This window comes from Triturus cristatus, chromosome 9 (genome assembly GCF_964204655.1).
Source record: "Triturus cristatus chromosome 9, aTriCri1.1, whole genome shotgun sequence".
NCBI classification, from domain to species: domain Eukaryota; kingdom Metazoa; phylum Chordata; class Amphibia; order Caudata; family Salamandridae; genus Triturus; species Triturus cristatus.
The window spans coordinates 372,248,036-372,263,474 of record NC_140592.1 but is presented as its reverse complement, the minus strand read 5'-3'; the positions used below and the strand labels follow the sequence as shown (position 1 = coordinate 372,263,474).

Below are 15,439 nucleotides of genomic sequence, written 5' to 3'. Positions count from 1 at the left end.
GCTTTGCAACTGGAGTTGCAGTTTCTAAGCATTGATATTTCTCATTGCTCCTTTTATACCTCTTTTATACCTCTTCCCTATGAGATTCGAAGTGGGTCGCAAAAGACACTTTTCAAATTGTAAAGATATTTCTGCTTCACAAAGTACCTTTAGCACATTAGTAGATGTGATTTTGTCATCGCATAGCTTTTGATTTTGTAAATCACAGTCTTGGCAAATGTAAAAGCTGTTAGTACATTGAACCCAAGGTGATACAAAAGTCTCAGAAGTAAACTGCAACATTTTGATTTTGCAGTCTGGCTAAATAGAAATTGGGCCTGTTAAAAATTTGAGGTGAACGGAATTGGTGGTGTTTCGTTTCACGAAATTCTGTGGAATTATATTAAAATTCCGCTGAGTTCCATGAAGGGGCACAGTGGGCACCGCAATGTGCAGTGCATACCCCTCAGTGCCCTTACATAAGTATATAAGGGCGACAAAGGGTATGCACTGCACTGCAGTGCAGTGCATACCCCTTGGTGCCCTTACACACTTCTGCAAAGGCACAGAGGGGTATGCACTGCAGGTCAACGAACTGTATGGACTGCAGTGCAGTGCATACCCTCCGGCACCCTTATATAAGTATGTAAGTGCACCGAGAGGTATGCACTACAGTGCAGTGCATACCCCTCGGTGCCCTTACACACTTCTGCAAAGGCACAGAGGGGTATGCCCTGCAGGTCAACGAACTGTATGGACTGCAGTGCAGTGCATACCCTCCGGCACCCTTATATAAGTATGTAAGGGCAACGAGAGGTATGCACTACAGTGCAGTGCATACCCCTCGGTGCCCTTACATAAGTATGTAAGGGCACCAAGGGATATCGACCCCAGTGTATAGACCTCTGTGCCCATACAAACTTATGTAAGGGCACCAAGGGGTATGCGCTTCACTACAGTGGTTTAAACAGGACTGGAAGACGGAGCAGTCCCTCTATCTTTAAATCACTGCAGATTAAAATTTAATCTGCAGTGTTTTTTAAACATAGAGGAACTGCTTCACCTTCTAGCCCTGTTTAGAAACCAGTTATAGTGCTGATTAATTTCAAGTTACCTTTTGTAATGCTTTTTGTGGTAGATACTCTAACTGCAGATACCACACCGCCTGCCCACCTCCTTGTTCTGTAATGTAGACCTTTAGGAGATAATAAGGTTACAAGTTAGATGATGCACACTGTCAGTATCCACAGTTTGTCAGTGAATCATTGCAGAGCGCTGGTCATGGTATACACTGGTATAAGCATGCAGTGGTGGCACATATATGTGGCTCAGTATTGTCACTTCCAAAGGTGGTACTGATCACCACAGAGTTCGATAGAGCCACCTACCTGCGCAAGGAAGCTATTGCAAAACGTTTTAGGGCTCCAATCTGGTGCCATTTGAGGACTGTAAAAGTGGGTCATCTGCAGTCAGATACAGGAACCAGCAGAATGAGTGTTTAAAAAAAAAAGTAAGTACCTTGTTCATTATCTGCATGTGACGTTCACCAGCTCAAAATGTTCACTAATATTTACATTAAGAAAACCCTTGATGGCAGTGCTGACCCTAGAGAACACCATAATTGATGAAAAGTGGTCCCAAGGTAACGGAACTGTTTCAAACACTGTGCTGTTCACCCTACAAAAGGAAGTTAAATATCTTACATTTTGATAAAATGAGCCTAGCATCAAATTCAAAAGAGCAAGTGGGGGAATACTTCAGTGTGCTGAGAACCACCAAGAGATCTGGAATGATAAACAGAGAAATGTCTCTTGGATCAACTACTCAAAAGATTCAGGGCCCGATTTAGATTTTGGTGGACGGGTTACTCTGTCACAACTGTGATGGATACCCCATCCGCTGAAATATAAATCCAATTGATATAATAGAATTTATGTTTTGGCAGACAGGCTATCCATCACCGTTGTGACGGAGTAACCTGTCCACTGAAATATAAATTAGGCCCATAGTCTCAGTAAGCAAGATTTCACCTGCCATATAATTCTTTAAAAAGCCTTGATTCTGCACTCCTTAATAGTGGTTTCTTGTTACCAGTAATGATAGGAGGTTGGTCTCCTTTGGGTCAGGGAACTGTCTTAGTATTGAGTAGGAGGACTAAAGAAATGTTGAGACATTTTATTTTGTGTTTAATAGGTGAAGATACTGCCTATCACCCAATACTCTTGACCCTCTGTCTCCCATAGGTAGCAGTACCCGTCTGGGAGACAAGTAATGGAGTTAGCCGTAACAGCTGCCTTATTTGTCTGTATCTTACTCGGAAGTCTGTTTCTTACTTCCTGGAAAATCCATCAGAAGAGACGCAGCTTGCCACCCGGGCCCACACCTCTGCCATTCTTGGGTACACTGAGAACAATTAAACCTCACTTGCTGCATGAAACGTATTTGCAGGTAAGAGACTATGACCAACATATTGTGTGCAGTGTCAGGAGTGTAAGACTCTAACTAGTTATATTGCTCATAATGGGAAGGTTGATGGAGTGACATATTATGTCAAGTGGGCTTTAGTATTATTTTCTATGGGGAGATTTGTTTTTTAACTTTTTCCAGGAGGGAGCGGTGTTGTCACTTGCTCAGGAGGTTTTACTGGTTTCTTCTTTTTGAATGAATGGAAGTTGTTGCTTTCCACAGAGGTGTGAGTTATGGTTATATTCTTTCCTGAGTAATTAAGTATTGCTTGTTATTAGACCTGGCAGCCTTGCATGGTTTTCCCTGGCATTTTGCCTTGTGACCTCCTGTTTTGCTGGATCTAAGATTCTGAGCACTTTACCACTGCTAACAAGTGCTAAGGAGCATGTGCTCTGTACTCTAAACATGTTAACATTGGCTTCTCCCCTATTGGCATATTTTATTTATAAGTCCCTATTAAAGTGCTCTATATGTGGCTAGGGTCTATAAATTAAATGCTACTAGTGGGCCTACAGTACTGATTGCGCTACCCACTATAGTAGCCCTTTAAACACGTCTCAGACCTGCCACTGCAGCCTGTGTGTGCAATTTTAAACTGCCATTTCGACCTGGCAAGTTAACCTACTTGCCAGGCCCAAAACTTCCTGTTTATTATATGTACGTCTCCCATAAGGCAGGCCCTAGACAGCGTTATGGGCAAGGTGCAGTGTATTTCAAAAGTAGGACATGTACTTTTCAGTTTTATATGCCTTGGTAGTGAAATACTCTTAAATTTGTTTTTCACTACTGCAAGGCCTATCTCTCCCATAGGTTAACACGGGGATTACCTTGATACATTTAATAAGTGTAATTTCCAATTGGAAAAGATAGACATTTGAAGCTTGGTGTCTCTGGACTCCCAATTTAATGCCCCAACTTATGGTGAAGTTGGATTTTAAGTTGCAAGTCTGAAAAAGCCACTTTTAGAAAGTTGGCATTTTCTTACTTAAACCATTCTGTGCTTCTGCCTGGCTCAGAATACACGTCTGGGGTGGGTGACGGCTGGGCCTTGTGCATTCCTTCTAGACAGTCACACACAAAGGGAGCTGAGCGGACACCTGCACATGAAAAGAGCTGTGCCGGTCCCTACTCAAAGAGCTGCATACTCCCCTATAGTTAATTTGGAGCCAAAGCGGGCAAGAATAGGACTTTGTGCACTTCAAAGGCTTCTCTATGAAGTCTCCCTCGCTTCAAAGGCTCAAATGGATACAACCTCTGACACCATGACTTCAATATACTTGGACACAAGGACAATCTTCCAGGAAATAGGACTGCTGTGCTGCCAGGAGGGACTGTCATCCTGCTAAATTGCTTTGCTGTGCTGGCCTGCTGCCTCTTGTCTGGGTGTGAGAAGTACTGGACCTTTATTTTTACATTCTCAAAGAACTTAAGTGCATCCAAGAGCTTGCTGGTTTGGCTTATGTTCTGAAGTCTCAGGTACATCAAAGACTTCCTACAGCCTTTCTTCATCTGCTGGACTCTGCCGCCTGTGAGTCCGGTCCAGCCAGGAAGTGCCAATCCAGTCCTGGGCCTTGGAAGTGGGTTCTGCGGCTTTTTCGCTTCAAAACCCACGTATCGTCAACTTTGGACCAGTCGGAACTGGCCCTTTTCCCGCTGTTATTAACGCAGCACCGTTTAGGACACCACAGCACCAACTGCGCAGCTCCAAGATGACACATCACCGGCATCCTAAGAGGTTTGATGATGACGCAGCTCCTGACTGTGCGGCTTAACGACAGTGCATTGCCTTTAGTAGAAAGGGTTCAGCGGCGACGCATCTCCCGAATGCGTGACTCGGAACTGACTCATCTTGCTTCTCGTGGTTGACGCTACCTTCGGAAAGGTACAGTTTTCAGTGGAGCCTGCGTGGTTCCTGTATCAGACCCGAGCTCCATCGCGTTCGACATGAACCTTTGAATTTACCCCTGTCATGTACGACCGGACGTTCCACTTTGTGCTTTATGCTTTTAACCACTATCTTGCAGTTTAATCTTTAAAAATGTATATCTCAAGTTAGCATTGCTCTAAGAATATTGTGTACTGATATGTCGCAGTTTATTACAATAGCAGTAGCCAAGTTTCTAAGCTGGATATGGATAATCAGATCCCGTACTACAGATGTCATATGAAAAACCACTAAATGTTATCTGACTATGTGTTCCAGTTATATTTCTGTGGCATGGTCTGAAAATAAGTCTCCCGAACAATTTTTACCCACTATGGCTCTTATAACCAATACAATATGGATTCTTTTTAAATCTGACAATGCTTTTAACTTGGATCATGTTCTTGTATGAAATTTTAACGCCTTGATATATGAATTCACTGTATTTTAATGTTGAAAATGATGTGTTTTATCTGTGATCTGCTTTTATGAGACACTGGCGCCGATCACGATCCTGTAAAAACCGGGTACGAACCGTCGGACGGAGCAAATTCTCCGTCCGACGCGTACCCGGTCGTCAAAATCTACCAACATGGAATTACGATTCGCACGGAAACACCATTTCCGTACGAATCGTACAAAACCCCGACCGACGAAAAAAAAAATACAAATGCGATCCGGGAAAGCGCCGACCTGACGTCGGGACGCTCGCAGCCTGCCAGGAATTACGATTCGCACCGACGTCATCCCGCACGGTGAATATTATCCGGCAGCCAAAAACTGCCGGGAAATCAGGACGACGCGAACAAGGAGTACCAGTACGCGACGGACAGACAGGACGACGCGAACAAGGAGTACCCGTACGCGACGGACAGACATGGACCCGAACCTACGTGTCATCCCGGCCCTCATAGCAGTCGACCTCCTCTACAGGTTACGACGCAGACGCCGCAGAAGGTCAGAACAACAAAGGGAGGGGGGAAAGGGGGGGGGGGGTGGCAGGACCAGGGCAGGCCACAAACCCCCCACCAAAGTCACACAGCACACATGCCCTGGACATACCCGACTCCCAGGCCCTGGTCACTACGAGGGGGTGGGGGCGTGTCCAGCTAAGCCAGCGACCGCCACAACGGAAGTTCTTCACGACGCGAACCGACAACACAACCAGACAGGTACGTCCCGTACCCACGCCTTAAGAGCGTGGGTACGAGTCGTACCACGCCCACACCTACGTCACCCCAACAATGGCGGGACGGCTCGTACCCACGTGGCAAAGGCCTGGGTACGGGCCGCACAAGCATCACATAGCGTGGGGACGGACATGTACGGACCGTACCCCCACCCCGTATGCATGGAGCGTACCCCCACCCCAACAGTGTAAGTACGATCCGTACCCTCACCTCGAAGGCATGGAGCGTACCCCCTATGCAAACATTGTACGTACGACACGTACCCCCACCCGCGTACGTATGGAGCGTACCCCAACCCCAACAGTGTAAGTACGATCCGTACCCTCACCTCGTATCCATGGAGCGTACCCCCACCCCAACAGTGTAAGTACGACCCGTACCCTCACCTCGAATGCATGGAACGTACCCCCACCCCAACAGTGTAAGTACGACCCGTACCCTCACCTCGAATGCATGGAGCGTACCCCCACCCCAACAGTGCAAGTACGACCCGTACCCTCACCTCAAATGCATGGAGCGTACCCCCTATGCAAACATTGTACGTACGACACGTACCCCCACCCGCGTACGTATGGAGCGTACCCCAACCCCAACAGTGTTAGTACAACCCGTACCCTCACCTCGTATTCATGGAGCGTACCCCCACCCCAACAGTGTAAGTACGACCCGTACCCTCACCTCGAATGCATGGAGCGTACCCCCACCCCAACAGTGTTAGTACGACCCGTACCCTCACCTCGTATTCATGGAGCGTACCCCCACCCCAACAGTGTAAGTACGACCCGTACCCTCACCTCGAATGCATGGAGCGTACCCCCATGCAAACATTGTATGTACGACACGTACCCTCACCTCGAATGCATGGAGCGTACCCCCATGCAAACATTGTTCGTACGACACGTACCCCCACCCGCGTACGTATGGAGCGTACCCCCACCCCAACAGTGTAAGTACGATCCGTACCCTCACCTCGAATGCATGGAGCGTACCCCCTATGCAAACATTGTACGTACGACACGTACCCCCACCCGCGTACGTATGGAGCGTACCCCAACCCCAACAGTGTAAGTACGATCCGTACCCTCACCTCGTATCCATGGAGCGTACCCCCACCCCAACAGTGTAAGTACGACCCGTACCCTCACCTCGAATGCATGGAACGTACCCCCACCCCAACAGTGTAAGTACGACCCATACCCTCACCTCGAATGCATGGAGCGTACCCCCACCCCAACAGTGTAAGTACGACCCGTACCCTCACCTCGAATGCATGGAGCGTACCCCCCATGCAAACATTGTACGTACGACACGTACCCTCACCTCGAATGCATGGAGCGTACCCCCTATGCAAACATTGTACGTACGACACGTACCCCCACCCGGGTATGTATGGAGCGTACCCCCACCCCAACAGTGTAAGTACGATCCGTACCCTCACCTCGAATGCATGGAGCATACCCCCTATGCAAACATTGTACGTACGACACGTACCCCCACCCGCGTACGTATGGAGCGTACCCCAACCCCAACAGTGTAAGTACGATCCGTACCCTCACCTCGTATTCATGGAGCGTACCCCCACCCCAACAGTGTAAGTACGACCCGTACCCTCACCTCGAATGCATGGAACGTACCCCCACCCCAACAGTGTAAGTACGACCCGTACCCTCACCTCGAATGCATGGAGCGTACCCCCACCCCAACAGTGTTAGTACGACCCGTACCCTCACCTCGTATTCATGGAGCGTACCCCCACCCCAACAGTGTAAGTACGACCCGTACCCTCACCTCGAATGCATGGAGCGTACCCCCTATGCAAACATTGTACGTACGACACGTACCCCCACCCGCGTACGTATGGAGCGTACCCCCACCCCAACAGTGTAAGTACGACCCGTACCCCCACCTCGAATGCATGGAGAGTACCCACATCCGTGTATGTCATGAGCGTACATATTGTGAAATAGGAGGGGTGTGTGCAGAGTCCTCCCAGCAGTGCCCTGAGACAGGAGGGGTGTGTGCAGAGTCCTCCCAGCAGTGCCCTGAGACAGGAGGGGTGTGTGCAGAGTCCTCCCAGCAGTGCCCTGAGACAGGAGGGGTGGGGGCCTATCACTCCCAGCAGTGCCCTGAGACAGGAGGGGTGTGTGCAGAGTCCTCCCAGCAGTGCCCTGAGACAGGAGGGGTGGGGGCCTATCACTCCCAGCAGTGCCCTGAGACAGGAGGGGTGGGTGCAGAGTCCTCCCAGCAGTGCCCAGACACAGGAGGGGTGGGGGCCTATCACTCCCAGCAGTGCCCAGAGACAGGAGGGGTGGGGGCCTATCACTCCCAGCAGTGCCCTGAGACAGGAGGGGTGGGGGCCTATCACTCCCAGCAGTGCCCTGAGACAGGAGGGGTGGGGGCCTAACACTCCCAGCAGTGCCCTGAGACAGGAGGGGTGGGGGCCTAACACACCCAGCAGTGCCCTGAGACAGGAGGGGTGTGTGCAGAGTCCTCCCAGCAGTGCCCTGAGACAGGAGGGGTGGGGGCCTGTCACTCCCAGCAGTGCCCTGAGACAGGAGGGGTGGGTGCAGAGTCCTCCCAGCAGTGCCCAGACACAGGAGGGGTGGGGGCCTATCACTCCCAGCAGTGCCCAGAGACAGGAGGGGTGTGTGCAGAGTCCTCCCAGCAGTGCCCTGAGACAGGAGGGGTGGGGGCCTATCACTCCCAGCAGTGCCCTGAGACAGGAGGGGTGGGGGCCTATCACTCCCAGCAGTGCCCGGAGACAGGAGGGGTGGGGGCCTAACACTCCCAGCAGTGCCCGGAGACAGGAGGGGTGGGGGCCTATCACTCCCAGCAGTGCCCATGGAACGCTAAGGGTGGAGTAGCCACAGATACCATGCCCACAAATGTCAGTCAGGTGCACAAAGACCCTGCAGTACATGTACCACATGTGTGCGAGGCTGGGAGTATACGCATGCATAGGGCCAAAAAGAAAACATGTACACATGAAGTCATGTCAATTGTCCACATACACAAGTACAATGACTACCAAGGATGCCACGAATGATGCAGGTGGAGAATGGCTCAGCATGCATGTGCAAAGTTGAAGGAGTCCGTCACACACCCAGCTAATGTACACACAGCTCGGCGCTAAATATTGGGAACACCCTGCAGGGAAGAAGTCAGGGTACACAGAGGAAGGAAAACACCTTGGGACAATTGCAACATGCAGCAACTGCTTACATTAATTGAGAAAGCTAGCTAACACCGTGTGATGGCACATAGATCCCATGGTCCCCCCTATGAGCAGCAGACTACTACATTTCCCACACACCCAACACATGAACACCACCCACAACCATGCAGCAGCCCCACTGACAGCAATGCCAGCAAAGCAGGAGTGTTCCAAGGGCAAAAAATAAATAGCTTTATTCAGCATGATCCAAAAACTGGTATGTAGGAAGTTCAATATTTACAAAGCCCATAGGGCAGTCCAGGAGTCACAGCTGGATGGGGGACACAGTGGGATGCGTGTCCCCTAGCTTGCCTGCACAGTTACAAGCCGTTGTCTTCCACAGGGGTGAGGGCATCAAGTGGGGGGGAATGAACAGGCACCGCAGGGACAGGAGGGCAAAGGGTAGGCGACGTGGGTGCAGGGATGGAGGACTCCACCACAGGGGGTGGGGCAGGGCCAAAGGCGGATTCTAGGAGCGCGCTGCATACCTTGGCAAGGTCCTCCAGGGACCACAGGCCCCAAGGAGGGGGGGGGTCAGAGGGATGGGTCGCAGCACCACTGGGGCAGGGTGTGGACAGGGGGGGGGACTCAAGCACCCTGACCGGGGACTTCCTTGACCGCTTGCGGGGTGGTGTCACTGTGGGGCTCAGGGACAGAGCGGCCATGAAGGAGTCTTTGGGGGAGATGTGTCCAGGAGAGCTGAGGGGAGGGGATTTGGAGGGAGTGGATTGGGTGGAATGCGGACTCCCACTCTGGCTGCGTGTCACACGTTTGCCCCCCGACCCAGTGGGTGTGCCTACTTCACCCTGTGTGTGCGTGTCAGGAGGTGTGCGGCGGACCTTCCCTGCTGGTGTGGTGCCTGTGTCTGTTGTGGTGGGTGCATGCTTACGTCTGTGTGTATGTGGGACAGGCATGGGAGTGGGAAGTGTGGAAGGAGCAGGGGTAGGGGGTGGGACGTAGCGCTGCAGGAGACCCACTGCTGCAGTCAGTGTGGAGTCTATGGACCTCAGCAAGTTGCGTTGGTCAGCCTGCGATGAATGAATGCCCTCCAAGTATGCCTCCATGTTGTTGAGGACCTGGCTGTGGCCATGGAGGACATTAAGGATCGCAGTCTGACCAATCTGCAACTGCCGCTGGATGTCCACAGACTCAGCATTGGCGGCAGCAGTGGAGACAGGGGCAGGGGGTGCGGTGCCTGGCAGGAAGGAGACATGTGGTGACCGGGCACGTTGGGAAGGGACACGAGCAAGTGGGAGGCGGCTGATGCCAATGGAGGGGGCGGTGCGAGATGTAGGGCTGCTGTCAGATGGTGGTGCAGCCACCGCCCACTCGGAGAGATCATCCTCAGACCCGTCAGCTTCATACTCTGTTGTGCCAGTTGACAGGTTCCCGGGTTCACTCTCCTCCGCCTCTGTCCCACTCGAAGTGCCAGGCACGATGCCACCGCTGGCACTGGTGCTCGGTCCCTCTGCGCCGTCTGTGTCCATGTCTCCCTCCGTGTCCCCCGACGATGCTGTGGGCAGGGTGAAGAGACAGAAATTAATCATACACCTGTATACATATGTCACATGAGTCAAATCTACTTAGGTCACAGTGCATAGCCTGAAACAAAGGAAGAGTTACATCTACAAAACAAGGTACATAAGTAGGGCATGCAAGACACAGTTTTTTGACCCACCATGCCATGGAAAAACTATGGAGAGCATGACACAATAGCAAATGAGATGACATGGAATTTTGACTGAGGAGCAAGGCCCTGGGGACAATCCAGCACTGCATCTGCACCACACAGCGTGGCTGGAAATGGGGATGAGCAGGGACCATAGGCAGGAACTAGAGGCACATGCAGCATAGGTAATACTGATAACATGCCCACCCTGACTGGCACACTGCACCTTGAGTGTATGTCCAGGCAAACATCACACACTGGCCAGTCCTAGCAAGGAGATATCAGGTCTTGACATGTCGGCCATGCCCGCACCACCCACCCCCTACATGAGACAAATCTATGGAGACACAGGAAGCACGTACATCTCTTAGTCAGGGTGAAATACACATGGGATGCAAAACTTCTATATTGCACACAAACTACCCAAGGTGCGGCTGTCCAAATTATCATGTACAAATGGGCATCATCAGATGATTGCAACAAGACACAAAGGCAATGGCCACCGTGAGTATGTAATTGGAAAATCAGGTCAGGCTGGACAGTGGACACTTGTAATACATCTCACGTCAATATACATGGTGCCAGGGGACAATGGCACAGAGCACAACCTATGCTGTAGACACAGAGATTGTCGACATTCTCGGATTACACACATGATACCTAGGAAAAGATGCCCCTGGGGACAGTAGTGACCACACAACTCCATGCTCCTCAATGGGAATGACTGCAACACACACTAACATCCCTGCACTATGTGTAACGCACAATCATGCACATCATGTCACAGGCCACCACATGGGACATGCCTGCTGGAAGGCCTCGCACTCGAGAGATTAACTCCCATGTCTGGAATGAGCATTAGTGCCAACTGACAGGGAACCCACAAGTCCAGAACTGGACAGGGCACAGGCAAGGTCACTAAACCTGTTACACACCACCCCCACACATGATGCTGCAGGCATTGTACACTTGGAGAAGGTGTCAGGCTACATAACTTTGTGATGGAGTGACTACACAGAGACCACGGAACACATTGCAAGGTGGGGAAGGGAGGCAGGAGAGCCCTGCAACACTGTGGGTAACAGGATCTGCACAGCACCATAAACCATGGAAGTGTATCCATGGAACAGTGCACTTACAAATGCTGGTGAAACACAACAAACACACACATGTACCTACCCCCTTCCGGCTGCTGCTTCTCCTGTAGGCGCCTGTCCAAGTCAGGAAAGACCACCGCCAGCACACGTTTCTGGATGTGGGAGAGACGGCGGCGCCCGCGGTTCTTATGGCTCTCAGGTGAGTCCCCCAGCAGGACCCGTGCGATCCTCCGCGTCCAGCACCGGATATCCTACCAGCGTTTCCTCACCTGGGACAGGCGCCGCTTCCGACCATCCGCACTCCTCACGGCGCGGACGGCGTCCTGCCATATCTGCTCCTTGGCAGAGGCGTCTACCTGTGAGGATGGACAAGTGACACTACATCAATACACCTGGCACATGTCACAGGGACACAGATTAGAACACATTCGCTGTTTACAACAAGGCATAGTATGCATCCAACGCATTGCACCTTTGTCATAGGGACATGATCCTCTGGGGAAGGGCAAAAGCAGTACGTGCCTTTGAAAGGACACAGGTGGAATGAGGGCAACTACACAATCAATGATCCAGGCTCACACTGTGCATCACACCCACCCCTCCTGTCTCAGGGCACTGCTGGGAGTGATAGGCCCCCACCCCTCCTGTCTCAGGGCACTGCTGGGAGGACTCTGCACACACCCCTCCTGTCTCAGGGCACTGCTGGGAGTGTTAGGCCCCCACCCCTCCTGTCTCAGGGCACTGCTGGGAGGACTCTGCACACACCCCTCCTGTCTCAGGGCACTGCTGGGAGTGTTAGGCCCCCACCCCTCCTGTCTCAGGGCACTGCTGGGAGTGATAGGCCCCCACCCCTCCTTTCTCAGGGCACTGCTGGGAGTGATAGGCCCCCACCCCTCCTGTCTCAGGGCACTGCTGGGAGGACTCTGCACACACCCCTCCTGTCTCAGGGCACTGCTGGGAGTGTTAGGCCCCCACCCCTCCTGTCTCAGGGCACTGCTGGGAGTGATAGGCCCCCACCCCTCCTGTCTCAGGGCACTGCTGGGAGGACTCTGCACACACCCCTCCTGTCTCAGGGCACTGCTGGGAGTGTTAGGCCCCCACCCCTCCTGTCTCAGGGCACTGCTGGGAGTGATAGGCCCCCACCCCTCCTGTCTCAGGGCACTGCTGGGAGGACTCTGCACACACCCCTCCTGTCTCAGGGCACTGCTGGGAGTGTTAGGCCCCCACCCCTCCTGTCTCAGGGCACTGCTGGGAGTGATAGGCCCCCACCCCTCCTGTCTCCGGGCACTGCTGGGAGGACTCTGCACACACCCCTCCTGTCTCAGGGCACTGCTGGGAGTGTTAGGCCCCCACCCCTCCTGTCTCAGGGCACTGCTGGGAGTGATAGGCCCCCACCCCTCCTGTCTCAGGGCACTGCTGGGAGTGATAGGCCCCCACCCCTCCTGTCTCAGGGCACTGCTGGGAGTGTTAGCCCCCCACCCCTCCTGTCTCAGGGCACTGCTGGGAGTGATAGGCCCCCACCCCTCCTGTCTCAGGGCACTGCTGGGAGTGATAGGCCCCCACCCCTCCTGTCTCAGGGCACTGCTGGGAGGACTCTGCACACACCCCTCCTGTCTCAGGGCACTGCTGGGAGGACTCTGCACACACCCCTCCTGTCTCAGGGCACTGCTGGGAGACATCAGGCATTCCCCCCCCTGGGACCCCCCCTACAGTACATAGCATGTGTGTCACACCTGGACACAATGGCAGAAGTCACAGTCACTAAAAAGGGACACAGTCTGTGCCAGTGGACACTGCACTCACCTGATAACCTGGTCGCCCATACAGCATGGGGTACCGTGGGAGGATCACATCCACCAAAGCCATGTTCTCCTCCAGGGTGAATGGCTGTGACCTCTCCACAGCCCTTGACATGGTTCCAGGGAATCAGTAGCAGCAGCTGGGTCGTGGAATACAGAGATGTGCAGGCAAGTGCTCCCTCATGGGACCTGGCTGCCTTATATCTGCCTTGCTGGCCCATCTCATGCACAGGAGTACAGAGTGATTGGTCACTCACATTTGCATCCTATGTTTCCTCCAATCCCTTCAAACCTAGCAGTCTGTGGGTTCTCAATCTGTTTTTTTCTCCTGCATGATGTCAGCCCCACAAACACATTGCAACAAAGTAGATTCATTCCAACTGACTTCTGCCGTGCAGCTTCCTGAACAAATTCAAAATTTGAACTTGGTCTCCATGACAACCAGCATGCATGTAGGCCTTAATACTTGTCCCTCATGTGTCCCCTATGTAATTTGGAGCTTCACACACAGGTACGGTGCGTTCCGGGGCCCTAGGGCACCCCAAATGCATAGCAACGGCCCGTACACGCGTGCCTACGTTCACTATCACTCTGGGTGTCCACGCGTATGCGTACTCTTAGTGGTACGGGCCGTACGCGTGCCTGTACGCTCCCTATCACTACGTGTATGCATACGCGAGGACACCCATAGTGATAGTGAGCGTACAGGCGTGTGTACGGTCCGTACCACTATGGGTGTTCTCGCGTATGCGTACCCATAGTGGTACGGACCGTACACGCGTGCGTACGCTCACTATCACTATGGGTGTTCTCGCGTATGCGTACCCATAGTGGTACGGACCGTACACGTGTGCGTACGCTCACTATCACTATGGGTGTTCTCGCGTATGCGTACCCATAGTGATATGGACCGTACACACGCCTGTACGCTCACTATCACTATGGGTGTTCTCGCGTATGCGTACCCATAGTGATACGGACCGTACACGTGTGCGTACACTCACTATCACTATGGGTACACATACGGCAGCAGTCCCATAGTGATAATGGAACGTACACAGGCCCTCTTAGCAGCAGTACGGCGGTTTTCACACATCACAGTGGTGACAGGCAGCACACAGGAAGGAATAGGGCGGACATACTTGTCCATGGATGGACATCAAGGCATTGTCTGTGCATTACTACATGTGTGGGGCACAGGTGTGACAGGCTGTGATGTGGAACATTACTCCTGAGTGGAGAAGGCACCAAATGTATAATGAGATGTGTACAGATGTAATGTGTGATGGTGCAATGTGTGCCAGGCATGCCCTTGACTCCTTTGACATGTGTGCATGTCGTACTGCACACTGGGGATGAGCGTCACTGGCATGGCACGGACACCAACACACGCAAGTGTCCCCTGATGGCCGGAACAGGGGTTACCACACCTGACTTGTCACTACCCACGGTGCACGATGTGACTATGTCATGTATGTGTGGGGGGTTCCCATTAGGTTGATGTTGGAGCACCCTCAAAAGCTGCAGCTGTTGCAGCAACCAACATGTGTATGTGTGTAGATTGACATTGGACACTGTTCCGCACACCATGCCACATGTGGTATCGGATGTGAGGTGCGTATGTATGCATGGGACACGGATTAGCATGACAAGGACATGTCTGCATCCTCTCTATGAATGTGTGGTGAGTCATGACATGTGCACCTTCATGGCAAGGTGTGTGGGCTGTCCTAGTGTAATGTCATGTGACCTGTGTCTCTAGTGTTCCGCTACCAGTCTCTGCAATCGGCATCCTACTTCTGCTGATGTGTGGGTGTATGTCACTCCTGTGTTGCGTCTGGCTGTTCTCTTGCACTGGGACACAGCTAATCCCATGGCATGTGGAGGTTCTCAATCTCCGTGTGTAGCTGGGTCTTGGTAGGAGTGTCACCTGCCAGCCATACGTGTCCAGGGCATGTGGCACATACCTGACTCCGTATGTAGCATATGTGTATAGACAGATTAACATGTGCTCAGTACAAATTATTTGTTGTTGTGGGGCACTCACTCTTCCTTGTCACTTCCAAATTCCTGCAGAGCGCCGCCTCTTCCCCGAGCAATT

At 52.3% G+C, this 15,439-nt stretch overlaps 1 protein-coding gene across 1 annotated transcript in view; it reads left to right on the top strand.

The window, feature by feature from the left end:
- LOC146797971 (cytochrome P450 2C20-like) overlaps positions 1-15,439 on the top strand; it is a 483,019-nt gene that overhangs the window by 80,337 nt on the left and 387,243 nt on the right. The window contains exon 2 of the mRNA XM_085625190.1: positions 2,223-2,427. Within this exon, the coding sequence (XP_085481316.1) occupies positions 2,251-2,427 (177 nt within the window). The 5' untranslated portion in view covers positions 2,223-2,250. The remainder of the gene's footprint in view (positions 1-2,222; positions 2,428-15,439) is intronic.